Source organism: Lepisma saccharinum, chromosome 1, assembly GCF_977018435.1.
Source record: "Lepisma saccharinum chromosome 1, izLepSacc3.1, whole genome shotgun sequence".
NCBI classification, from domain to species: domain Eukaryota; kingdom Metazoa; phylum Arthropoda; class Insecta; order Zygentoma; family Lepismatidae; genus Lepisma; species Lepisma saccharinum.
In genome coordinates, this window is record NC_139229.1 from 96,295,702 (window position 1) to 96,321,948 (window position 26,247).

Genomic DNA, 26,247 nt, shown 5'->3' on the forward strand with positions numbered 1-26,247 from the left:
CATTTACCTCCCATCCTTTTACAAACAAAGGACAAGATTTGTGCAATATAATATTTCATCACATATTTCTTCCGTAATGAAATAGTCCCATGCGTCCTTTGGCGTGGTAGTTATAGTTCCTGGCAGGCACGTATCCAGAGGGGGGCTTAGGGTGCTCGAGCCCCCCCCCCCCCCGAAAGTTTTAGGTTTACACTAGATAAAAAGAGGTTTTTGATTTCTTGTGGTGTGAAATAAAATAATATGACAATAATTTAAGGAGAGAAATAATTATCGAGGCAAGACGGAGAATGTTCCGTAACCCTGTTATTGATAATAGCACGTATCCAAGATCAAGATAGAGCACAAGGGGCTTGACACTCTACCCATGCAATTTTTCAGTTTACGTTAGATAAAATTAGGTTTTTGGCTTCTTAAATAATTTGAAAATAATGTAAGAAGAGAAATAATTATCGAGGCAAGACGGAGCATGTTTTATACCCCTGTTATAGTTAATGGCTCCAGCCCCCCCCCCCCTCCCTCAGGAAATTTTTCAATTTACACTAGATAAAATTAGATTTTTGGCGTCTTGAATAATGTGAAGATAATAAATTTATAAATCTGAGAGAAATAATTATCGAGACAAAACGGAGAGTGTTCTATAACCCTATTATTGTCAATAGCACGTATCCAAGGTGGGAATCAGGAGGCTCGAGCCCCCCTTCAGGATTTTTTTCTGTTTACACTAGATAAAACTAGGATTTTTTCTTCTTGAATAATGTGATGATAATTTGGGAGAAATAATTATCGAGACAAGATGGAGAATGTTCTATAACCCTGTTATTGTTAATAGCACGTATCCAAGCTTGGGTTGAGGTGGCTCGAGCCCCCCCAGGAATTTTTTTTATTTTACACTAGATAAAATTAGGTTTTTGGCTTTTTGAATAATGTGACGATGATTTAAAGAGATAGACAATTATCGAGGCAAGACGGAGAATGTTCTATAACCCTGTTGTTGATAATATTGCACGTACACTTTTCTTGTGCTTTCGGTGTTCTCGCAGCGCACTTGAGCACTATGTAGATACTTGTCAGCATTTGGAAGCTGCACAACAAAGGTAGCGCCACACTTAGGGCGATTCGTTGTAATTTCTAATCTCTGGAAGGCGGGAGGGGATACGTTCTTGAATGAGAGAAGGAGTCAACTACTGGCGATATTAACGAATCGTTTTATCTGCGGAACGTTCTAGAATATAATGAGGATATAAATACGTGGATTCAATTTTTCGGTTGATCTGTACAAAGAATCGGTTAATGAGATTTCAGAGGTAAGTGTGACATTTCATACAGTCGTTGGTGATCAGATCAGTCAGCGTCCTCTGATTGCTTTATAAGATATAGTGATTCGAAAATGAAGACATTGACGACAGCAGAATTTCCGGGGCCTCAGTGTAGTGCTACTTTGGTTCGAGGGCCGAAGAGATCAAAGGTCTCTCTCTAAAGTGAATATTTCAGCAGTACCGGATATTGGAGTGGTTTATTAAAACAGAAATAAACTGCATAGATCAACTGAAAAGCAAAGTTTTGAGTGATGATTTAGTTTTGCCAGAACTAAATTTCGTATATGCAGTCCGAGAATTTCATGGTATAAAAAAAATACTTTTGTTTAAGCCTACTGGGTTCGAAACACATTCAAACACTTAACTACCATAAAGAGACAGCCGAAAATTTTATGAATGTCGAGAAGAGAAAGCAAGATGTTGCATATGTAGACATTTTAGGCGGAAATTGCAGGCTCTACCAACTGAGCCACCTAGCCATCCTTGACTTCGACCGATTTTTCGTTAAAATGTCTACATAGTACATGTCCTGTGTATATCAAATTGTAAGGTGTTGCCTGTATAGTGAACAAGCACAGAAAATATAGGAGAGAGAAGAAAACTGAGGAGCATTATCACCGGTTGAGGATAATTTTTTCTGTGGTCAACAAGAGCTACTACTTCTTGGTGACAATGACAGTGGCCTAATAAGGGAGATTTCACACCCTGTCGCCTGAGGATTTCACAAATCGAAATTAGGTTTGTGCGGCCTTTTGTGTCGCTACGGTGTGAAACGTTGCTGTTGATTGGCCCATTCCAATCGACATGTATCGCGTGTCCCTTCGGTCTGAAACCTTCCTAAGTCTTGAAAATCCAAGTCACAAGGATGGAAAATTAGGGTCTTGTTAAGGTTAGGTGTGAAGGCAGGCAGACGACAGCACCCTAAAGGATCATATCCAAACCTGCAGGAAGAACGCATCTTACTTCAATCTCCAATACGATGATAAAAACTTCTGGTGAGTTGATTTAAAAAATGTCCGAGATAAAGAGAGGCGTGCCCAGGATTTTCGGAAGGGAGAGGGGGAATACTGGGTCAAATGGGGTTATTACCTCACCAAACCTCCCTTGGGCACGTCACTGGAGATAAATGAGTAAGCATTTCATCATACTGGGAGACGAAACATTAGATGTGTTGGGAACGGAAGGGTTTTCACTGTTCATTAATTGTTTCTTGATCCACTTGTATTCGAGAAGACTTCCTTTGTTTCGTGCCGATATATGACAAGACAGCGGAAGCTGTGACAGGCATTTTTGAACACTTGTGAGTGCTAAGGCCTGAATCTGAACAATTTGGTGGGTTTCGGCTTTTATAAGAGCTGAAAAATGGGAGGACAAGACACGTTAGAGGTGTTCAGGCTCGAATCAGAGAGAAATATTCGAGAGCTGTCTGCGTCCAGTTCGCAGCCCACAATTTGAATCTCGCGTTGTCGAGTGGATTGTCCATCCCGTGCATGTGTAACAGCTTCGTAAAAACACTCAGACACCATAGATGTTTTTATGTCTGATAAGATGAAATGGACAAACACACATACTGAGATGGTTCCGGCACACAATATTAATACATGGAAACAGAGGAGTCGAGTGGTAAAAAATGTTCCGATTTCACGTTCTGATTAAAATGACAGCCTTACAGTGGCAACGATTTAAGAGATAGTTGTTCCCCATTTTTTATTTTTTTGCCTCAACATTATGACCTCTTAATGTTAAGCCTTGGCTACCAAGAGAAAGTAAACTTTCCTTGCAACGCCCTCCGCACCCCCCTCCCCGCCCCGTTTAGGAACCCAATTGCCACCTCTCGTCTTAAACACACAATTGTGAGGTTCTTACTATACCCCTTAAAAAATGGTGTTGAGCCCCCCCCCCCCCCGAAAGGAATTCCTGGATACTTGCCTGGTTCCTGGTGTAGGTTCAGTGGCATTGTGAAGCACATTGTGTTGACGAGTTTGCGCAATAGGTTTAGGAACAGAAGACCACATTGTACCACCTCTTCTGGTCAAAATAGTTGAAGCAGCAGCTTCCGAATCCGAAGAAAATGTTTCAATCTCACCACTGTCTAATTCACTTTCAGTTGAACTCGATGTTTCGGAGCACATGTCCTGGGTGTTTTCGAAGCATCCTTCTGCATCACTGCCCTGAATACTTTCTTCAGAGGATAAAACTCTATCTTCAGCAAGCCACTCAGCGCCAATTCACTACAATTACCAACTTCTGGATTCACAGAACGCTCATTCTTCCTTTTTTTAGAACTCATCTCACTGGTTGAAACAAATACCTTGAAAAAAGTTCCAAATCTCTAAATCACACTCATAGGATGCAACACTAACACAAACCTGCCACGATTCAAGTATCCTATGCATCATTGATATTACATACATAACTTATTTTTAAGCAAGAAAGGTGACAAGTTGTAAATAATATTGGTGATGCACAGCAAAAGTGCTACCGGAAGAAACATGACAAATAGTATGTATTTCATCTTCTTACAGTAATGCGGCCAAATAGGAGTATAGCTTTATAGACGAATATTATGAACTAGATGTGAAGCTGATTCATTAGCGCATCTATGAAGCACCTGTAAGAGCACGATGCTAGAGTTGAACGAGAGCAAAATGCATTGCTATGACAGAACTAGTGCCTAACATTACAAAAAATATATTATTTCTTGTTGGGGTCTGAATGACCCCACGTATGGAAACATGGGATAATGATACAAAATAACAAAATTCACAAAAATTGTTATTGGTACGGGGCTATAATTTCGTACGATATAAGAACACATTCAGATGTAAGATGTCACAAACACTGAAGAACTTATGCGCATTTATTGTATCAGAAGGTGCTTTAATATACTACGTGGGGTCTGAGAGACCCCACATATGTGTTCTAGGGTTAAAGGTTGTTGCCTATTAGCAACGGCTTCATCACATTTTTAGGATTGATACTTTTTAATTCAGCAGTCAGATTCTTCAAAACTTTTCACAATAATATATTTTCAATCGGCAATAGCCTCGTCACATAAGGTTAATGGCTTTCAATCAAACTTGGTCACATGCAATAGAGCAACGTGCACTGCTTTGCTCCGCCCACTCTTTTCTCAGCTTCTCTACCGTTATGTTACACAGATTCCCGAGACAGGTATGACGTATTGGTCATAGACCCTGAAGCGTTAGTAAGCTCTCAGGCAGCGATGCAGGTCGTCAGTTTCAGCATATTTTTCTACAATGGCTTGTATGCGTCTGTCCGTTTCAATATACTTGCGTCTCCTTCCTGCTTTGGATTTCCAAGTCTTGAGTATATATCTTGTGGCGCTCTTTCCATAATCCCGAACCAGGCTTTGTCGACTTTTTCTGTTGATATTAACGCCAAAGCAGCACACATCCTACATGTTTTCCTAATCTCCTCGTTTTCTTTGTACTTCTTTGCTAAACCTAGTTGCTGTATCTGCCTCCACAGACACTGGTTAAAATTATAATTACAACCGGACACGAAAGTCTGTGGGAACACATCTCTGATCGCCTGTATCACCTTTATCTCAAAAGCCAATTTAACGGTTTTCGGAGACCAATCCCCACGTTTCGCTGCAAAAAGTTGCACGTACGTCGATTTCTTCTTATCCTCCAGTAAGACGTACACCGCTGGAAAAAGGTTTCTTTCTTTTTCTGAACTTCCACAATTAGCATGGATTGTATATATCTGTTGAAACTGTTTAGAACAGCTTTTGAATGTGCCGTCTAAGAAGAAAAAGTATCTGGATTGTAATAAGTTTCTGCCACTGTCACTTCCAAAACATCGTAGTTCGATGACATTTTGACTAAACCCTTGCACTTGAGTTGTCGTTCCTTCGCACACTGCCAGTGGATAATGTTCTCAGTTTGACGGCCAACACGGTACCGATATCCGTCGAGCAGAAGACTAGGTTTTCTCTTGTAAGTGGTTATAACTTCCATTCGAAAAAAAAAAAACTACACAAAAGCAAAGCGCTCTGAACCACGACTTTCTTATTACAAATACTTTGCAAAGAATGAACCAGGGTCATTCCATGTCAAATCATCCAGAATTTTGTGAAAATGTCACCCACCATCCCCGATTTTGATGAAATTCGGTATGCTTATAGAACTTTTGATGCTGATTACAAAAATGACAACTTTTTTAAAATTGGTCAAGGGGTTCAGAAGTTACGCGCTTTTTAAGATCTCCTTGTACGCCACATGCGGCTCCACTTTGAATGACACGCATTAGGTTATAAACGATCGTATCTTCCCTCGGGTTTGCCGTAGAAACTTCAAGTTTGTTTTCTTTTGTTCAGAATAGTATAAGCTTTCATTTAAATAAAGTTTCAGATGAATGCATCAGCATAGAGGTTTTATATATAGTTTTATGTATTTTTTTAGAAAAATAAATGACTAACTTCAAGAGCGAATTTCATCCAATGCCCCCCCTTCAATTTTCCTCCAATTTTATATGTAGGTAGCTCAGAGTGTGTACTAATGCCTGATGAAAAAATTGGGATGGGCGCTTCAGAGACAGGGTGATAAAAAAATAATTTGCATAAAATGACATTAAAAGTAAATCTTATTAAAAATGCTTATGTATTTAGCACAATGCCTGAAGTACAATATGTTTCAAGTTACAATATTCAAAATTTATGTTCACTATGCGTGAATGTAAGCATAGGCGTAACCTGGCGGGGGCAAAGGGAAGCACTTGCCCCCTCCAAAATTTATAAGTTAAATATATTTTGTGATCCTCCTGGCACTTGAAGAACAAACGATTAAAGAGTAATAATTGTGAATTTCAAATGTAATTATCAAATAATCCTTGACACTATTTTTATGCGATGGAAAACTTTGTGATTATCTCAACCCGAAGATAGTTTCCAAGTGACCCATTAAGATAGTACCTAAAATTGTACTCTATGCATTGCCAAAACTTCATGTACTATAAATTGTGCCGTTCACATTTTAGATGGATATTTTGACTATTTCAAACACATTAAAGTATTTGACTCATCACTAAGTACATATGTCCATCCATTTGTGTTGTTAATGTCCACTGGACACAGCATACTTTTTGGTCAGTAGTGGGAAGTTGATGGACCAAGTGGATGCAAGAATTGAATAGCTGCATCGCCATTTTCACGTGGACTTTTGAAGCAATCCTACAAACAAGTTTGAGTCACGCACACACATGCTACCACATAACTGTTTATTGTTGGAATTCGGAAAGCCACTTCTTCACAAAAGTCAAACCATACAGTTATACAAAACATATTACATCATCACTTACTATTTTTGCTCTGACTGTTAAACTAGTGTTTCGAAGTAAATAGTTACAAAGTTACAAGTACAGTTACTTTTTATTTAGGAATTCTAACTGTAACTAGCTACTTTTAAAAGTAAGTACCTGTAACGTTAACAACGGTAACACAGTTACTTTTTGCAGAGGGAAATAGCTAAATTGGACAATTCTGTTTCAGACTATAAAAATACAATATGTACCTTCTCCGGATGCTACGTGAAAGGATTTTCTTGGAATTGCTGGCAAGGAAGCTATACTTTATTGCATGCTAAATTTAGAACATCCACGCTTTGCTGTAATTCATTTCTAATTGTATGTGAAAACTCCATTGTTTTTGGTAAACTGCTCCGTTCGTTTGGAATGTTGTCGTCCAGCTAGGAAAAAGTCATTGTCGAGGGAATGGATCTTTGGATCTTGTTGAACTTGGAATGGATGAGAAAGAAATAGGTGCAAGTGGAATCAATGACACAATATTCAAAATACCGTGGTCAGCATACAAATTATTTTTAATTATAATCGTTCAAGCAAAGCTGACTGTGTTTTCCATCATTTATTAGCAGTTATAATGTAAATATATGAATACATATTATGTACTAGAAACATAAGTAAAACACGGAAGTCTTTATGATCATTGATTTTGTGTAACGTTTACACAAATCAATGATCATTAACAGTACGTTACTGTTACAGTAACTGTAAAAGAAACTCAGTTACTTTCAAAGTACCAGTAACAATAACTGAGTAACTTTTTTAATGATTGACTGTAACTCAGTTACTTGTAAAAAGTAACTTACGGAACCTGTAAGTTCAAAATAGTGCATACTTCCTGGTACTGTTGTAGTACTTTGCAATCGCTGACACATTGTACTGTGGGTTGTCATTTCACCCTAGATGATTACTAAGAAATTTATGCCTTGAATACTATTTCTACATAATTGCCGTACTTGTTGCTTTATACTATAGAAGTCTTTACAAGTATTTTTACTGTTCCAACCATCCTGTCAGAAGGATATTTTCTGTGGTATGTGGCGAAAAAGCTCCATTTGAAAAAACTTCAATCAGCACAAATGTGTAGTATTAGTTCTTACTTCATATTACATATCCCCATGAAGAGTAGCCAAAAAAGAACTTCCATATTGAGATAAAATGCACAAAAAGAATATTCTCGAAAATAAATTTGCTAAACTTGGGAATGTTAATAATAATTATATATATAATTATATAATATATAAAATTTTAAAAAATGAAGACTGTTGAAACTAACTTAGATACAGCGGAACCTCAATTTTACGTTATCCAGGAGACCAAGCTGAAAAAACTTAATACGCGGGAAAATGTAAAATCTTCGAAAATTTCTAACCAGACCATCAAGATTGAATGCAAATTGAAGGAAAATGTAAAATCGAGGAACTTAAATCGGGGTTCCACTGTAATTATTACTTGCAAATTTTAAATTAATCTATAAATTTGGGAGAGGGCAAGAGCTTCCCTTTGCCCCCGCCAGGTTACGTCTATGCTTAGTGAACATAAATTTTGAATATTGTAACTTGAAACATATTGTACTTCAGGCTTTGTGCTAGATACATAAGCATTTTAATAAGATTTACTTTTAATGTCATTTTATGCAAATTATTTTTTTATCACCCTGTCTCTGAAGCGCCCATCCCAATTTTTTCATCAGGCATTAGTACACACTCTGAGCTACCTACATATAAAATTGGAGGAAAATTGAAGGGGGGGCATTGGATGAAATTCGCTCTTGAAGTTAGTCATTTATTTTTCTAAAAAAATACATAAAACTATATATAAAACCTCTATGCTGATGCATTCATCTGAAACTTTATTTAAATGAAAGCTTATACTATTCTGAACAAAAGAAAACAAACTTGAAGTTTCTACGGCAAACCCGAGGGAAGATACGATCGTTTATAACCTAATGCGTGTCATTCAAAGTGGAGCCGCATGTGGCGTACAAGGAGATCTTAAAAAGCGCGTAACTTCTGAACCCCTTGACCAATTTTAAAAAAGTTGTCATTTTTGTAATCAGCATCAAAAGTTCTATAAGCATACCGAATTTCATCAAAATCGGGGATGGTGGGTGACATGGCCTGGATGAATTGACGTGGAATGACCCACCAACTTTACAAATTTCAATCTCCTCCTTGCCTGCACCTTGGATATGCTAGGGTGACTCAGTTGTGTGACCTTCAGGTGCGCTCGATAAACAGCTTATCTACAGCGTGCTCTCCAAATACGTTCAACGCACGTAATCATAAATTGGGCCTTGATTAAAAAATTTTTAGGTGTGAATTTGATGTACTAATAAAGACTGTTGAAAACCTGATACTGGCAACACATGATGAATAGAGCACGGGGTAGGCATTTTCTTTCCCGCTTGAGAACGAATTTAGAAATGTTAAAGAAAATCAAGAAGGGGAGTGGAAATTCCCTGCTCTCCCTCCTTCTTAATACCTTGCTTGCACTCGAACTGAACAATTAGTGGACATCATCCAACCCCTAAACTTACACGCTTCCAATGCTTTATACACACACCCCTAATCTTTTTCACAAAAGCTCAATTTATGGTCATTTTGGCGCTAAAGTTTCCTGCATACCCTCTCTGACAACAACGTTACATCCCGGATTCGATACCCGGTGGAGGCACATAGTCGTTCGGATCCCACTTTAAGCTGTAGGTCCAGTCCCAATTAGCCTTACTGTGCATAAAGTGGACTTAAAACACCAATTCAATCAATCAAAACAACGTTACAATTGCCCCTATTTCTCCGGATTGAAAATTCTGATCTGGATAAACCATGTACAATAGAGTTCATGAGTTCTGTAGGTCACAAATAAAATCCTGAAAATTTACCTTTCAACATTTCAACTTCTTCTGGTGTGAAAGAAGGAAGCCGGGACGTTTTCCATCCTTCCCTTCTGCTGTTCTCGTCAACAACTTCTCTCCTAATTTGTGGATAATTTCCTTCCTTACTGAAAATTGGGTGAGCAAGCCAACCTAACTGGAAAGAAAGTTTTAAATTAAGCGACAACCTAATAAGTTGTTCGAAAAACTGAAACGAAGCTTATTTCTAATTCTTGCTTTTCGTGCAACTTTATTGCTAATACGAAGCATCGATATACAATTTCCGTTATAACTTTTATGCCAAGTTTCGTCCCTGAGAATTTTTCTTTTTTAATATGCTCTTGCGATTTGTTTCAAGCAATTTTATCCTAAGGAGGCCGTCTTTAAAGATGGAGACCCGGGCTCCCCCCTTCTCCATAGTATAGTGGAACCACGAACAAAACAACCTGCGCAGACCCGCGACTCCTGTGCACCGTACCCCCGCGAGTATGGGCCGAGGTGGAGGGAAGAAGGGAAAGCTGCGCGGGGACTTTTCGTCCGAAGGTTTTTTTCCTTCTGGTCGATCGTACGTACACCTTATGGAAGTTTATAACTTGTACTCAAACATAAGGAAATATAAATATATTTCTCCCACTATTTTTTATCTCAAATATATCTTATCCGTATTTTTCATTGGATATACCTAGTGCTGCATTTCATGTCACGCTCTGCTCAGCACTTAAATATATTATGATAATTATAATAATAATAATATTTTTTATTATTATTATTATTATTATTATTATCGCATTTAGTGCTCTGCAAAGTTTCTTGGACAATATTTCTGTGTTCGGTTCCATAAATGAAAATTACAAGTAGTAAATGCAAGTTTGTGGGTAGTAATGTACAAACTACATTGTGCGAGTACAATGCAATGCAATTACAACGAGTACAATGTAAAAAGTAAAGAAGCATGCTTACGTGGAACTGCATTGCCTTCTCAGCGGTTTCCTTATCTTGCGGTGCTTTAGGATGAATCCAGAGTGAATTGAGAGAAATTCCAACTTTCCCTGGAAGAAATCATATCCACCATCAATCGCAAAAGGATCTACACAAAAAAGCCTATAATAGCGGTAATTAAATTAGGGGTCTATGCAGGAGATTGCTTGTGCCACATGTGAAAAATGCAAGGCGAGCTAAGGTCAGGAATCGCTGGTTCAGGTGCACGACGTGGCAACGTTCACCATGCAGTGTTGCCAACCTTCCCTTCTGCAGCAAGTAGACCGTCGTTATCCCTGACCATACAAACAAATTTAATGCAATTTTGTATCGTGTATGTTGCAAAGACGGAATTTAAGACGAGACCATACTTTGTTGCAAATTTCCAAACACATTTAGTGGCGAGGAGGTGCAATGTGGCAACAGTGCAAATGTTACAAGCCGCCTAATTTCGTGTCCCCGAGTGTAATAATGAAATAGCAGAAAACTAAAATAAGTGCCCTTATTGTTCGTGACGGATAAACCAAGGCAAGGCAACGGTTCTAATTACATAATTATTGCAGCAATGTTGATATATAATTACAAGCTATTAATGAAGATAATGCGACAAGATCACATACTTACCCTTCTGTTGTTGCCGAAATTTTGAGTTGTAAATTCGAGCTGCCCTGCCATGAGCAAGAAGCATGTTGTGAATAACTTGGTGACCATTTATTCCCGGATTCTTCCTTCCGGGAGCAAAAATCCCTTTCTCGTAGCCCAAAACTCCTGACACTTGGGGTTCGTTCAAAGTTATCCATAATCTGACCTTGAAAAAGTAGACATTTGTTATAGGCTAAGGAAGACTGCGAGGAGCTTCATCCCCATTAGACAACTTAATTATTATTATTTTTTTTTTCGATATTTGAACTTGTTTATTTCTTTAAAATATTTACATATAACGTGGGGTGGTGATGGTACCGAGATAAAACGAATTTTGTTCGCGTCTCGAATGTCAATAGGGGCATGGACGTTCTTTGTGAGTGTCCCTTCATCGATTTCATCATATTATCACTCATCCTCATTGTCGCGATTAGCCAAAATTGGCAGAAAAGTGGCGCTAAATAACGAAAATAAAAAAATCGGAAGTCAATACGAGACTGAGAGAGAGCCTCGTAAAAAAAATCGAGACGAGAACGAGAGTGAGACAAACCTCTAGTTTGTACAAATATCTGCACAGGATTGACTTAAATCAGTCGGACAATTCCTTACGTTCATTGTATATTCGTGGAGCAAATGTTCATTTGGAAGAGTTGGATTAAACTGCAACTCATTAGTGTTGTTAAATTAATTTACACATTGTGTTTTTCGCACATCTCTTTAACTCAATTAGCATGCTTAAAAGATTGAAAAAACAATTATAAAGACTTAGCTATACGTGAATATTTAACTGGTGGATATAAATGATTATTTTTTGCCATCTATGGAGCAAAAATAGAAGCTTTATATTCAGTGTATTTCCTCAACTAAGAGTGGATTAGTGAAGGCAAGAGTTGCCAAAACCATAGCCCGCTAGAATCCTAGCGGGTTATGACAAGACGTATATGTTTTAGAGATAATGCTTTGAACTAGGCTGGACTTACAACAAGTTTGTATGTATTGTGTATGCAATTATTGGGGGTCCCTACAGGAGGAAGGACGCTGTGGTCAGAAGAGCACCAGGGGAGGAGGTCCAGTTCATGTCTGGATATACGTAACAAGCGGATATCTTCCTGATAGTTTATGGATAAGCCTTGAAAGTCATACAAGTCAATACATTAGTATCAATCAGTGGGGGCAAGGACAGTTTACTTTACCTTGGAAAATAAGGTTTACCATAGTGCGGGGGCAAAAGTGTCAAAAAGTGGCGGGGCAACTACCCCTCTCGCCCCCTAATCGCCACCACTGGTATTAATTGTTAGCCTGCGCTGCGTAGTTCAGGATAAAATCCCGACTTTCGAGTGTTCGTAGCGTCGAAACCAAGCGCCAAACAGAAAAGCGTTATTAAGAAAAGTTGTTTGCCTTAATGAACTTATATGGGGTCATTCCAGCGTTACGTGTGTGACATTCACACAAAAAATGTAAGGTTCTAGGCATGAGGTTAGATTAAAACATTCATAAGGAACATATTTCATATCTTGAGTATGATGACATAGCCTGAATGCATGAAAAGTATTAATGAAAATGTATTAAGTGTGTGACGCTTTAAAAATGTAGTTACAGACGCAAATAATTGTTGTTGGTGAAATGCAAATTATACGCATGCATTCCACAAACATTTAAATGTTAATGCAATGAGAAACAATAATGATTTTCAGATTGATTCATTTTAAAATTTTAACAGAGTAGGACCACTTTTCGTGGAATGCCCCTAAAACTGTGATGGTTCGTGACACACTGTATATGATATTTATACTATAAACTTAGAGAACAATTCAAGACTTTTTTTTTTACGAGACGAGATTGAGACAGAAGCAGGCATTTACAACTCGAGACGAGTCTCGGGATTTCCCAAAACCTGATTTCGTCTCGATACCAACCCCACGATGGAATGACCAAAAGTTTTGTTTTGTTGTTTCGCACTCATACATTGCTCATTTGGTGTTCCTTTCTTTCTAAGATAAAAAAAGGTGGCTGGACCAATTGTGTGATATATGTGAAGTGAACAATACAAATAAAATACAGTTTACTTGCAGACATATTTTCCCATAAATTTGCAAAATGTACGTACCCTGTCACCAAACTGTTTGAAACAGAATTCAGCATATTTCTCAAAATGGTCGGCAATTTTACGGTTCAACCATCCACCTGCATCTTCAAAGCCTTGTGGTAATTCCCAATGGTAAAGTGTTACCTGAAAGACAAATGAGAAATATTTAGGGTGTTAACTAATGTACTTAATTTTGAACAAAAAGAAGAACGTAGGGAACAAAACGCATCACTACTGAAGTTCGAAAAATCTGAATAAGAGTGAAAAAGAATGGACTGGGACGATTAAATCGGGACGTTTGGTAACCTTCCACCAATGGCTATAGAACTAAAATTACCAAACATTGCAGACTCTAGACTTCTGGAGCCTTCCTCTCTCCACAAACAACCCATTCATTTATGCAAGGGCAAAATTGAAATTCTTGCAAAATCTGAAAAAAATCGGCAATGTTATTTTGGTAGTTTTTTTTAGCTTAACTTTAATCATTTAATCGTTCAAGGGACATGCCCCCCTTGGCCCCACTTTGGTAACTAGAGCGCTTTTCCTTGCCCTGGGTGCGCCACTGTCAACATAACGTAGTCTAGCTTATTTGCTAACTTTTATCTGCTGGTGAAACCGTAATAATTCTAAGGACTCCATGATATCTGAAAATAATTAATCTAATCGTTTACTATGGTTTCTCTACTGAAGAAAATACATAAAATAATATGATGTTATAAAAGACTTTACAGTTCTTACCATAGGCTGTATGTTGTTTCTGATTAGCTCATTTATGACATTGTTGTAGTAGTCCACTCCCAGTTGGTTCACATTGTCAACTGTTCCGTTTGGTAGAAGACGGGTCCACGATAATGAAAACCTATAGAAATTAGCCTATGAAAAAGTAGAGATAACATATGAGATTTTTGAAAATATGTATTTTAATTTCTACTTGTATTATATCTGTTTTTCCCGTAATGTAAAAATGCTTGAGTGAAAGAAGAAGTCTATGCCTTTACTCCGCCATTTTAAATATGGAAATGCATGAAATGAATGTATGAATATACCGGGTGGCCAGAATTGAAGTTGCTCAACTCAGACCACCCCTGTAGCCTGTTTGAGGCATCGTAGAACTCTGAAGTTTGGTGAATCCACTATGCAGACCATTGGGAATAGGTTGGCGATAAAAATAATTAGTTCAATTTTCCACCACCAGGTTGAAATGTGGCGCTGTACTTCCATGATGGGTTGTAATAACGACGTAAACTACTCCAATTGGTTATGGATTTGCCTTTACCTTGCAATCTTGCAATAATTCTTCTTCTTCTTCTTTTTCTGACCCTATCAACTGTTAGTCGATTATAGTCATCTTTCTGAGTTTTTTTGCAAAATATATTTAGTTCACTATGCACACTTATTTTTCACAAGAAATAAAAAAAAACATATAGGCTATATATATATATATACTGTTTGCTAGATCGTCAAATTACATCTTCTTGCATATCCATAAAGAAGCCATATAGTGAGAGGAATGGGATCCGTGAGCAGGGCAATTAGAGATGAAATGTAGGGAAGGAACTCCATGGCGACGAAAACCATTATATAATTTATCTCGTTCTCTGTCAAAATTAGGACATTGTAAAAAAATATGTGTGGCATCTTGATTAACTTCTCCACATGTGCAGGCTTGTTTTGTTGTAATATGTAATCGTTCTAAATGTTCATTAGTGCGAACATGACCTGTACGTAGACGTATTATAAATATAATAACTGATCTTGGAAGATTTACCAAGGTTTATTTTGTGAATGTTCTGCATACCATTTATATGTATTGCCCGCGGATTGAAATTGTTCCATACACCACTGTTTCCATTTATCTTGAAGTTTATATTTAACTCTTGGGAGAAGATCCGTGTATGGAAGTCTCGCAAGCGAGGTAGATTCCGATGATCGGGCAGCTTTGGCATATACGTCCACACGTTCATTTCCCGTGTTTAGGGTGAGCCTTCACGTAACTAAAGTGAACGTTGATATTTCTTCCATTAGTATACTGGGTTTGTTGGATTATAAGGATGATAAATAAAGGATGTTTACAAATCTGAGGATATGAGGAACTCAGCGCCATTAATACGCTTAAAGCATCTGTTATGATAAGAATTTTTGTGTAATTATTATGGATAGCGTATGTGAGAGCTTTATATATTGCGTAACTTTCTGCAGTGAAAATAGAGGTATCAGGTGGTAAACGGAATTGTTTGTTTATATTTTGATCTGGAATGAAATATGCACAACACACACCTAGGCGATCTTTAGATCCATCAGTATATATGATTAGGTGTGTTAGCCATTTCTTTTTATACATGGTATGCCTTCCTAGATCCCTGAAATGGGTGTTGCTTGAGTATGTAAGGGTATGTCTAATTGATAAATTAAAGGATGTTGGAAGGTGAAAGACTTTGCACGGGTTTCCGGGTCTATGTATTGGCAATATGCAAAATAAAAGAAAATATGTTTAGGATCTATGACTTTAGCTTCTGTCCATTGTTTTTGTATTCCGAACAATTTATTGAATGGATGCGTATGACTTTCCCAAGTTTTGAGTAGAAATTTTATTGTTAATTGGATCCGTCTATATGTCAAACTAGTTTCTTTGCTTTCCATATGTACACTGACATTAGGACAGGACTGCATGAGACCTAAGCAGGTTCTCAAAGCTTTTCTCTGTAGTATGTCTATTTTGTCTAAAAGACTTACTTTTGCACCTCCATAACTAAAGGCTATCTTGCAATAAACGAGAGATTATTTTCTCGCAACTTCCAGCCACTAACAAATGTCTCTCTAATTAATGACTCAGCTAAATCACTTAACGTGAGTGCTGAACAAAAGTTCGGAAGTGATCACCATGCCATTAAATAAGAAAGAACGTGCATTGCTGGTGAATTTGTTTTATCAGAACGGTAGTAATAGTGCAGCTGCACTGCGAGGTTATCGTCATGCGCAAGGACTTCGAAAGGGGCCATGACGACGCATGGGTTAAGAAAGATGAAGAAATTTGAAGGAACTGGAGATCTGGGTGTTGCATCAGGAAGAGGCCAACGGCCGATTGCAGAAGAAGTTGTCACCGAAGTGGTTGTTCCAGTGGAGGGTAGAGACAGAGGATTGTAGAGCCTCTTGTTCCCGATATTCTGCGACTAGTGCGCGAGCTTACGTCATTATTACAACCCATCATGGAAGTACAGCGCCACATTTGAACATGGTGGCGGAAAATTGAACTATGTTTTTTTTTTTATCGCCATCCTTTTCCCCAGGGTCTGCATAGTGGATTCACCAAATTTCAGAGTTCTACGATGCCTCAAACAGGCTACATATGACTCTGAGTTGGGTAACTTTAATTCTAGCCACCCTGTATACATATAATATGTGGTTGTTGCAATTAACGTATAAGAGAAAATATATCGATATTTCTGAGGTAGACATATTAGACTGAAGGCCTACCGTTTATTTATTTGAGTTCTAACTCCATTTTATGCCCAGATAGCTTAGCCTAATTGGGACTGGACCTACATTTTAAAGTGGAATCCGAACTACTATGTGCTTCCACAGGTTATCGAACCCAGAACCCCTTGATCACAAGGCGACGACGTTACCACTGCGCCATCGGGGAAGCCTCATATTTAAAGTACAATACTTCATCACCATTCAACAAATGTATGAAATATTCGAAAATTTCTTAATGGCTGTAATGAGTGAGTTAAGGTCTATAACTGAGACATGTGATATTTAAAAGATTCAAAATACAACTCAGAGGTGAGTGAGATTATATGTGTGTAGTTTATTTGAGATTTTAACCTGTAGGGTTATGCACTTTTTTTTAATACGTCCATTAATGAATTTACTATGTTTATACGAATGTTTATATTGAGCAGAACGTAATGGTCGCTTAGCTTGAACTTACAGAAGATTTTTTCCACACTTGGGCTATAACATGACAATTCAACAAATGATGCAAAATTTTTATAGTGCTGAACTTACACCGAGTGATTTTAGTAGCTTCACATCCTCCTTGTACAAATGATAAGAATCGCAAGCAATATCTCCATTGCTCTTATCCCTTATTGCACTTGGATTCTCGTGACAATATGTGTCCCAGATATGTTCACCTTTACCTGCCAGGAAGAAGTAGGGAAACCATTAACCACCAACGTTCACAAAATCAATAGTCTTGATAAACTAGCACACAATTACTATACCCGAATGTATAGTTCTATGTATAATAGCCTTATCATTACATTAGATATTGTTATAAATAATCACATGTCCTCATAAGATTATCCCTCCATAATAATCATACTAATGACCCATGTAAGCAAGACACCAAAACAGGTCTGATCTCTAATATATTCATTTAACCTTAATATATAATCACCAAATCAACCTTAATATGTAACTCTATACATCGTTACAAATAAAGGGTACTTACTGTAACACTAAAGTTGTTACAATAAAAAATAATATAAATAAATATATCATCAGTTTTAACATTATATATTAAATTCATATATACCACCAATGATGTCACTCCCTACTCAAATTTAAACATGTAAAAAAAAACTCATGGGTGACAAATACGACCTGCTGTGGGTATCATTAATGTTGTATTATCATGCCTTTCTTTTCTATTTGTGATACATGTGATCTGTATATTGTAAACAAGAGATAAATAAAGAAATTAATAATAATAAAGAAACGGGTGAACCGTTAAATGACGTTCTGGTAGTGGCGTAGTAACATATCGCGAAGCCCTGGACGAGAAGTATGCGAGGCCCCCCCCATCTGTTCTTTACATTTAAATTTCAATGTGATTAAACACAAAATCTTCAGGGGTACGTCAGCAATTTATCATATTTAAATAATAATAATAAATTACTGACGAAAATTATATTTAATAAATTCATTCACCATAAAAATGTATTTCTCTGAAACTGAAATCTGAAGCTGTAGGACAGCCCCGTACCCAGAGGGGGTGGGGGTGGACATGATGCCTCTCGAGCTATGAAATATTATGTGAAGATATAAAAACCTATGAAAATAACATTGACGATTTTTCAGATTGTGCAAGAATTTCGATTTCGTCCTTGCATATATGAATGGGTTGTTTGGGGGAGAGAAGTCTGCAGTCTGCAACATTAAGTAATTTTTATTTTTATAACCATTCATGCAAATCTACACCACTACCCTCAGACAAATCCTGAGTATGGACCAGCTGCAGGAAGGAATGAAACAATGCAAGCATTGAAATGCTTGTCACTTGCTTCGTGGCAGTTGGGGATGCTTTATTGTTAACTTATTAAACTCGGGAGTACAAAGTCAAGAGAAAGAAGAAAATACAATACAAAGTGTTCTTTAATTCAATAAAATAATAAATGAGTAAGAATGTCCAAGCACGTTATCGTGAATTTTTGCTTAACTGTTTCACATGAGAAATACGACGATAATATTTACTTTTTTCGGGCCCCCTTAGTCTTAGGGCCCACCTGCCTGTATGTTACGCCTCTGATTTGACGTATTCATTCAAGTTATGACGTTTAACTACAATTTAAAACCAGATAGAAACAGAATGTTTTAATATTACTGCACACAAAAAATTAGTCATTTCATATTTTTTACTTATTCTATTTAATACACTTTTCGTATCAACCCCATGGGACGGGAGGCCCCTTTAGGCGCGAGGCCCCAGGCGGTCGCCCACCCCTTGCTACGCCACTGCTGGTTTAATGAAAGGCACAAAGAGTTTAATGATAAGGGCTTATAACGAGAATGAGGATCTATAGGCACTAAAAATTCTCAAAATAGGCAGACAAAAAGCATCGAAAAATACAAAATAGGCACTAAAGTTGATGAACATGGACAGAATTTACATTTTCCCGGATTAGGTACTGAAAAGCAGTTATCTTCGAAATAGGCACTTGTGACTGAAATAGACAAAAACAGGCACTATAACATTCAGAAATGGCCAGGCCTGAAATGTCATCCCCCCAAGAAAAGAAAATCCTGGGCTTACATTTAACACTCAGCCACAGATAATCTACATAAAAGGTTCTTTAAAAACAACATTTCCATGTTTTTAGCTTTAAAGCTCTATACATCTACCAACTCACCGTCTTTGTTCCACGCCCCTTCTATTTGATACGACGCAGTTGCAGCTCCCCATAGGAAATCTTGAGGGAATACATCATGCAAGAAATCATTCTTCTGTGGTAGAGTCACATCATCTGGTGCTTTGGCGATTACGTTTGCCATGTTTCTAGAAATATGACTCCTTAAAGTGACGAAACGTGATGTAAATCATCAAAACTTACAATAATTGGCACAGTGACATGTCTAGAAGATTCTTAAAGGGATGTGTTACCTTGATAATCGTTGTTACATTTTCACATTTTCTTGCTTGCATTAAATGTTTCTTAGGAAAGCCGGATTACAAAATGTTATAATTATGCACAGTAATTAAGATATATCATCACGTTTTGGAATGGTTTTATGATAAGAATTCGTAGTAAAGATTTGTCGATATCACTTACATTTGGATCATTTCACGTGCGATGTGATTTAGGTTGTGTCCGAAAGTTACAGACTTGAAGTATAGTCTTGACGGAAGTGACGTCATCTAGTACAGTTCGAAAGCGCCAAGTACACGAGCAATCAAGACCACAGCTCGGAGCACGGATCGTTGCAGACTTGATCACGTGACTTCTGCACTCGTTGTTCATTTGTTTGAAATCACGTAGGTAGAAAGTCAGCAACACAGGTTAAAAATACGTTATAGGCCAGCAAGTTGTTGGTTGAAGTTCTTGTAATGTGTTGAAATGTATGTATAAGAACATTTGAAAATGCTACGTGATTTCTATGATGAAAAATGAGTGTTTAAAATTAAAACGCGGGGAAAACAACTTGCCCTCAGTTTTATCTACTGATCGTATTTGGCGCTGCACTAGAAGTGCAATTCGAAAGACTATCACTTCCAGTCCACGGCTTCAAGACCGGACTGCAAGACCATTCTCGGAGGATATTCGCTTCAAGTACGGTCTTGCACCTTTCGCACACGGCTGTAGTCTATTTTACGTCTCATTCTGCCACTTTTGGCTACTCGTGACGATGTGGATGAATGGTAATACGATAATATGTGTTTAGGGACACTCATAAACCCATATGGACGAGACAAAACAAATACCCACTGACGATTATATACTGGTTTTGAGTCCAGGCACCAGAACCTTGTTAGCCTGCAACAATGCACAATGGAACCCTAGTTGAAGTAATTGGAAGAGAGGTTGCCATTTGCGTTCAGAGAATGTTACCCCCTACTTCCTGGACATTCCATGTCAGATGTCTAAGGGGTCTCATCCTCAATTTTGATGATTTTTTTATAGAACGTACCTACAGGTTCGATAGGTGGTCCAGCAAAGTTTCAGCCACACATACAGTATAGTGGAAACAGTTACAAAGAAAACATCAATTTTGCCATTTTAATACACTTTATCTTGATCCAAGCCAGAAAATATGCTGAAACTTGTTATCCTGGTGTTCAAAAATAATTTGTTGTCGAAGTATGGAAAAGCAATACAGGAACGCTCGATGCACATTATACTCGTATAATCGCTAAGCCATAAGGGCCAACTAAGTTCCCGCGTCTCAGCATTGAAAATAGTTACAAGTTGAGTTATTGGGCGCCTCCAGGATCGCTCAACATGGTAGCAAATGTTGACCTGCTACGTCACACAGTTTTATGGCCTTTCCTGGATGCAGAGTTGAGAAGTAGCGACGTTCCAGCCGATAAATCGCATTGCGTTGCCTTGTGGCGTCTGCAGCGAAAATGGCAGGACGTATTGGGCTGTTGAATACAGTGCCACTATTCATGGATTATGAATGGATGATGACATATATATCGGATGCTATTTTCCAAATGAACGTGTGTGGTTAATCTCGAAGTAAAGCATGAGTAGATCTAGATCTGTGACTAGAGATACAATTGGGGGGAAATTTGATATTCCTGATTTGAGAAATCAGGCTAGACTTAGGTGGTTAAATAACTCTGATGATACAAATCTAAACAATTATAATAGAATAAAGCGAGAAGTTAACCGCACGTTTAGAAGTAAAAAAAGAGATTACTTGAAAAGTAAAATTAACGAAATTGAAACAAACAGCAAAAATAAAAATATCAGAGATTTATATAAAGGTGTAAATGAGTTTAGAAAGGGGTTGCAACCTAAAGTAAACTTGATAAAAGATAAAGACGGTGATTTTCTAGCTGACCCAAGCGATATTCTAAATAGATGGAAGAACTACTTTAATGACCTTTTAAATGTCCATGTAGGAGATAAATCAGAAGTAAATGAAGTCCACACAGCAGAACCTTTAGTTCCAGAACCTAACTTGACTGAAGTTAAAGATGCTATTAAAAGGCTAAAGAATAACAAAGCACCTGGCATTGATTTAATACCAGCTGAGTTAATTAAATATGGTGGAAATTCATTAATATGTCAAATTCATAAATTAATTTGTTTAATATGGAATAAAGAAGAAATCCCTCAACAGTGGAAAGAATCCATAATTGTTCCTGTGTTTAAAAATGGTGATAAAATGAACTGCAATAATTACCGTGGAATTTCTCTACTCTCAACAACATACAAAATATTGTCTAACATTCTTTTAACAAGACTAACACCATATGCTAATGAAATTATAGGTGATTATCAATGTGGATTTAAACGTAACAGATCAACTACAGATCAAATTTTTCACATCAGACAGACACTTGAAAAAAAGTGGGAATATAATCAAAATGTCCATCAGCTATTCATTGATTTCAAAAAAGCATATGATTCGGTCAAAAGAGATAAATTATATAATATATTAGTAGAGTTTGGAATACCTAAGAAGCTTGTTAGTATGATAAAAATATGCACCAGTGAAACAGAAAGTATAATTCGTGTGGGTATTAATATGTCTGACAAATTTACAATTCATGATGGGTTAAAACAAAGAGATGCATTATCTCCATTGCTCTTTAATTTTGCCTTAGAATATGCTGTTAGGAAGGTACAAGAAACTAAAGAAGGACTAAAATTAAATGGTGTGACTCAGTTGTTAGCATATGCAGATGATGTAGACTTACTGGGGGATGATGTGAATACAATTAAGAATAATGCTAAAATATTTTTCAAAACTGCTACAGAGATAGGTTTGGAAGTTAACAAAGAGAAAACTAAATATATGTTTACAGGCCGAAACCAAGTGTTAGGTAATAATCAAAATCTAATTATTGATAACAACTCGTTTGAATCAGTTTCCAAATTCAAATACTTAGGAGTAATATTAACAAATGGAAATTATATTAAAGAGGAAATAAAAAGTAGGCTTAATTCAGGAAATGCATGTTACTTCTCTCTTCATAAACTTTTGTCTTCTCGTTTAATATCTAAGAAACTAAAAGTTAAAATATACAAAACAGTAATTTTGCCTGTAGTATTATATGGATGTGAAACTTGGTCCCTTACATTGAAAGAGGAACATAAATTGAGAGTATTTGAAAATAAGATGCTTAGGAAAATCTTTGGACCTAAAAGGGATGAGGAAACAGGCGAGTGGAGAAGGTTACATAATTTAGAAGTACATAATTTGTATTCATGTCCAGATATTATTAGAATAATTAAATCAAGAAGACTTAGGTGGGCAGGCCATGTGGCACGAATGGGAGAGGAAAGAGGAGTTTACAGGATTCTTGTTGGGAAACCTGATGGTAAGAGACCTGTAGGAAGGCCAAGACGAAGATGGAGGGACAACGTTGAGATGGACCTAAGGGAAATCGGTAGGGATGGAAAAGAGTATATAGATCTTGCTCAAGATAGGGAAAGATGGAAGGCCTGTGTTGCTGCAGCCATGAACCTTCGGGTTTAAGAAGGCTAGAGAGTTAGTTAGTTAGTTGATTTGAGAACTTTGGTTAGCTACAACAGATTCTCTGTGGTTACAATTTTCTTTCTCCGACCAAAATAATACGTAATGGCCATGGAGGAGTGACATTGAGTGTAGAAAGGTTGTGTCCAATTTTATTTAAGGATATATAAGTATGTTTAAATTAAAGATTATTTTCGTATAGGAGCGCAAGTTCGACACAATACTCTGCTTTTTTTGTGTGCGTGTGACCTTATTGGTTGTAAACCTTTGTTAAAACACTTATAACATACGCTACACTATAAGTGAAAGAAATATTAATTTCGAGAATGTGCTTTGAAATTAGATCATTATTCCTTAAATAGTTTCATACCATTGTTAATAGGCCCCCGTGGTGGGCATGAATGTTTGTGAGTGTCCTTTCATCAATTTCATCATATCATCACTCATTCCCATCTTTGCAAATTAACCAAAACTGCCACGAAAGCGAAGTAAAATAAAACAAATCAATCAATCTGCCATTGTTAATAGGACAATAATAAATATGATTTAAGAACAGTAATTTTGTTTTTTATCGTCGCTTTCCTGCCACTTTTGACTAATCGCGAAGATGAGGACGAGTGATGATATGATGAAATTGATGAAAAGATAATTAAAAAGAACGCCCAGGCTGGGATTCAAACCTGTGACCCTGGCGTGGTAGCCACGGAGGTCGGCTTACGAACAGAAATGTTAAACAGTGAGTGTAAGTTGCAAAATGTGTGCAAAATTGTATAACGATATTGTATCCATAAGAAATCACGTTGTTTTCACGCAATAATGTTTGATATAGTTTAAATTATGAATTACTGATTATGCTTTCGTAGCTGCAAAAGAAAATGTAAATTAAAGCAATATAAATAAACAGGTACGAACTGGCGTTTATACATGAATATGCCACAATATGTTTAGTTGTCTTGGTGATTAACTTTGCATGATCATCGTTTAAGTTATTGTAATACCACCCTCTTTCCAATGGATTTTCAAATATCACACTTCCTAAACGATGCATTTCTTGATATCACGCTTCCTTAAAAAGTATATATTTCACACAGGAAATAGCCTCGATACTTGTTGCCAATTTATCTTGCAAAAAGAAGCTGGACACGTACTCGACATTCACAAATAACATCCCGGAGTGATTAACACATCGCGCTACGACGCCAGGGGTCCGATTCGAATCCCGGCCTGGGCATGCTGTTCCTTTTGAGTGTTCCTTCACCATATCATCACTCATCCTCATCTTCGCGATTAGCCAAAAGTGGCAAAAATGCAAAGTAAAATGAATTAAATCAATCAAATAACATCCATGTTTATACCGGAACTCGAATCCTGAACTTAGGTAGCGATATAAAAGGTGCTCTCGACTTCAAGCTGGACACGTGTTTACAAGAGGATACTCACCCGTTTTGCCAAAAAAAACAACTTAATGTTCATTACTTGGGTTCATTACTTTTTTTTAACTGCGTTATTCGGTTGGAATTTTTAAATATACCTCAGGTGAAGCCAGTGCATAATTATCCGTTAACAGATGACTCATTCTCCGAGAATATAGTGGCGAAATAGTTATTACTATTTAAATCTATCGGATGCGCGACCTAGAGGTGCACTTGGGCTACATAATCAAATTTGCAAGTATATACTTTTCACTCCACGCATCTGAGTTCCGCCGCGCCATGTTGCAAAGCATGTCTGTGTTTTTCTACCACAGACTTGCAGACGACAGTTGACCGCAGGCAGCGAGAGAATTTTATGTTGAGTGAAGCCGCGGTCGCTCCTTCTCAACAACCAGGTAGCAAGCGCCTCCAGGGTTCTTGCTACTCAACAATGTTGGGTTGCTGAGTGATCCTGGAGGCGCCCATTCTAAACGGATAATGACGGACCCGCGGAGGAGTGGTTATCACATCGCGCTACGACGCCAGGGGTCTCGGGTTCGAATCTCGGTTTGGGCATGGATGTTTGTGAGTGTCCATTAATCAATTTCATCATTTCATCACTCATCCACATCTTCGCAAATTAGCCAAAAGTGGTCCAAAAAGCGAAGAAAAATTAAGCAAATCAATCAATCTAATCGAGCAGTCTTTCGCAGAAGTTGTAAACATTTAAAAATAAGGAGTGACTTATCAGACAACCTGTAGATATCAACTTAAGTTCATTTATCTTCCTGATATCCTTCTGCACACAATCTTATACAGATGTGTAATTTTAAGAATTTCAGTGTTTGAGAAGGAAACTAGGGAATTTTACTCTCGTTGATTGTATTTCACACGTTATTTCTAAATTTGTTTCCCATAACGGAACGAAATTTTCCTGGCTTCTGAGAGTATATTTGTAGGCTACTATCATAATTAATGTTTATTATTATGAAACATCAATATTCAGTATTAGAACTCAATCTTAAGGTTGGAAAGTGGAAATTGCATTATTGATGAGTTAAACCTTCGTGAAAAAAGAATGGAAATTCTATAACTGTAAGTTATACTTACACAAAATTATATATATTAAAATAAAAATAGTTTGATGCTTCTAAAAAATATACCTTAAATACATTTTAAAACCATCCCCGAACACAAATATGAGACATGTTACAATATAGTGATCTCGATCTGCGCATTTAGTACCTTACAACAAATGTTTGTTTGTGTATATTGTTGTACCTTGTTGTTCAATTCTTGCATACTTATACTCCCCCCTCCCTCCCTCCTCTTCTTCCCTTTCCCTACCGCATTGCGTGTTTGTCTGAGGGAATTCTTTGTTTGATGAATTTTTTTGGCAACAGGGTTATTTCACACGGACTATCGCCCGCCAGGTCTACTGATCTCTCAAGTCCGGACTACTTCCTATGTTTGTTTTTTTTTAAACAAACTGTTTACAGACATAATCCACACACACTGTTGCCATTCAGAATATCACCACAGAAGTATACTCCATAAGGCAAACCGTATGGACATGTGTATCCTGCAAGAAGGACGTCATTTCCAACAGTTGTTGTAAGGTACTAAATGCGCAGATTATTATATTGTAACATTTCTCATATTTGTGCTCGGGGCCGGTTT

General features: G+C 37.3%; 1 protein-coding gene across 1 annotated transcript in view; it reads right to left on the bottom strand.

Moving 5' to 3' along the window:
* The window catches only part of LOC145985124 (cytosolic beta-glucosidase-like), a 29,790-nt gene extending 10,264 nt beyond the window's left edge, over positions 1 to 19,526 (bottom strand). The window contains exons 1-7 of the mRNA XM_083118767.1: positions 19,360 to 19,526; positions 17,234 to 17,367; positions 13,961 to 14,095; positions 13,244 to 13,366; positions 11,119 to 11,302; positions 10,477 to 10,565; positions 9,526 to 9,673 (exon numbers count right to left, since the gene is read on the bottom strand). Coding sequence (XP_082974893.1) covers positions 9,526 to 9,673; positions 10,477 to 10,565; positions 11,119 to 11,302; positions 13,244 to 13,366; positions 13,961 to 14,095; positions 17,234 to 17,367; positions 19,360 to 19,501 — 955 coding nt within the window. The 5' untranslated portion in view covers positions 19,502 to 19,526. The remainder of the gene's footprint in view (positions 1 to 9,525; positions 9,674 to 10,476; positions 10,566 to 11,118; positions 11,303 to 13,243; positions 13,367 to 13,960; positions 14,096 to 17,233; positions 17,368 to 19,359) is intronic.
* Positions 19,527 to 26,247: the final 6,721 nt, after the last annotated feature.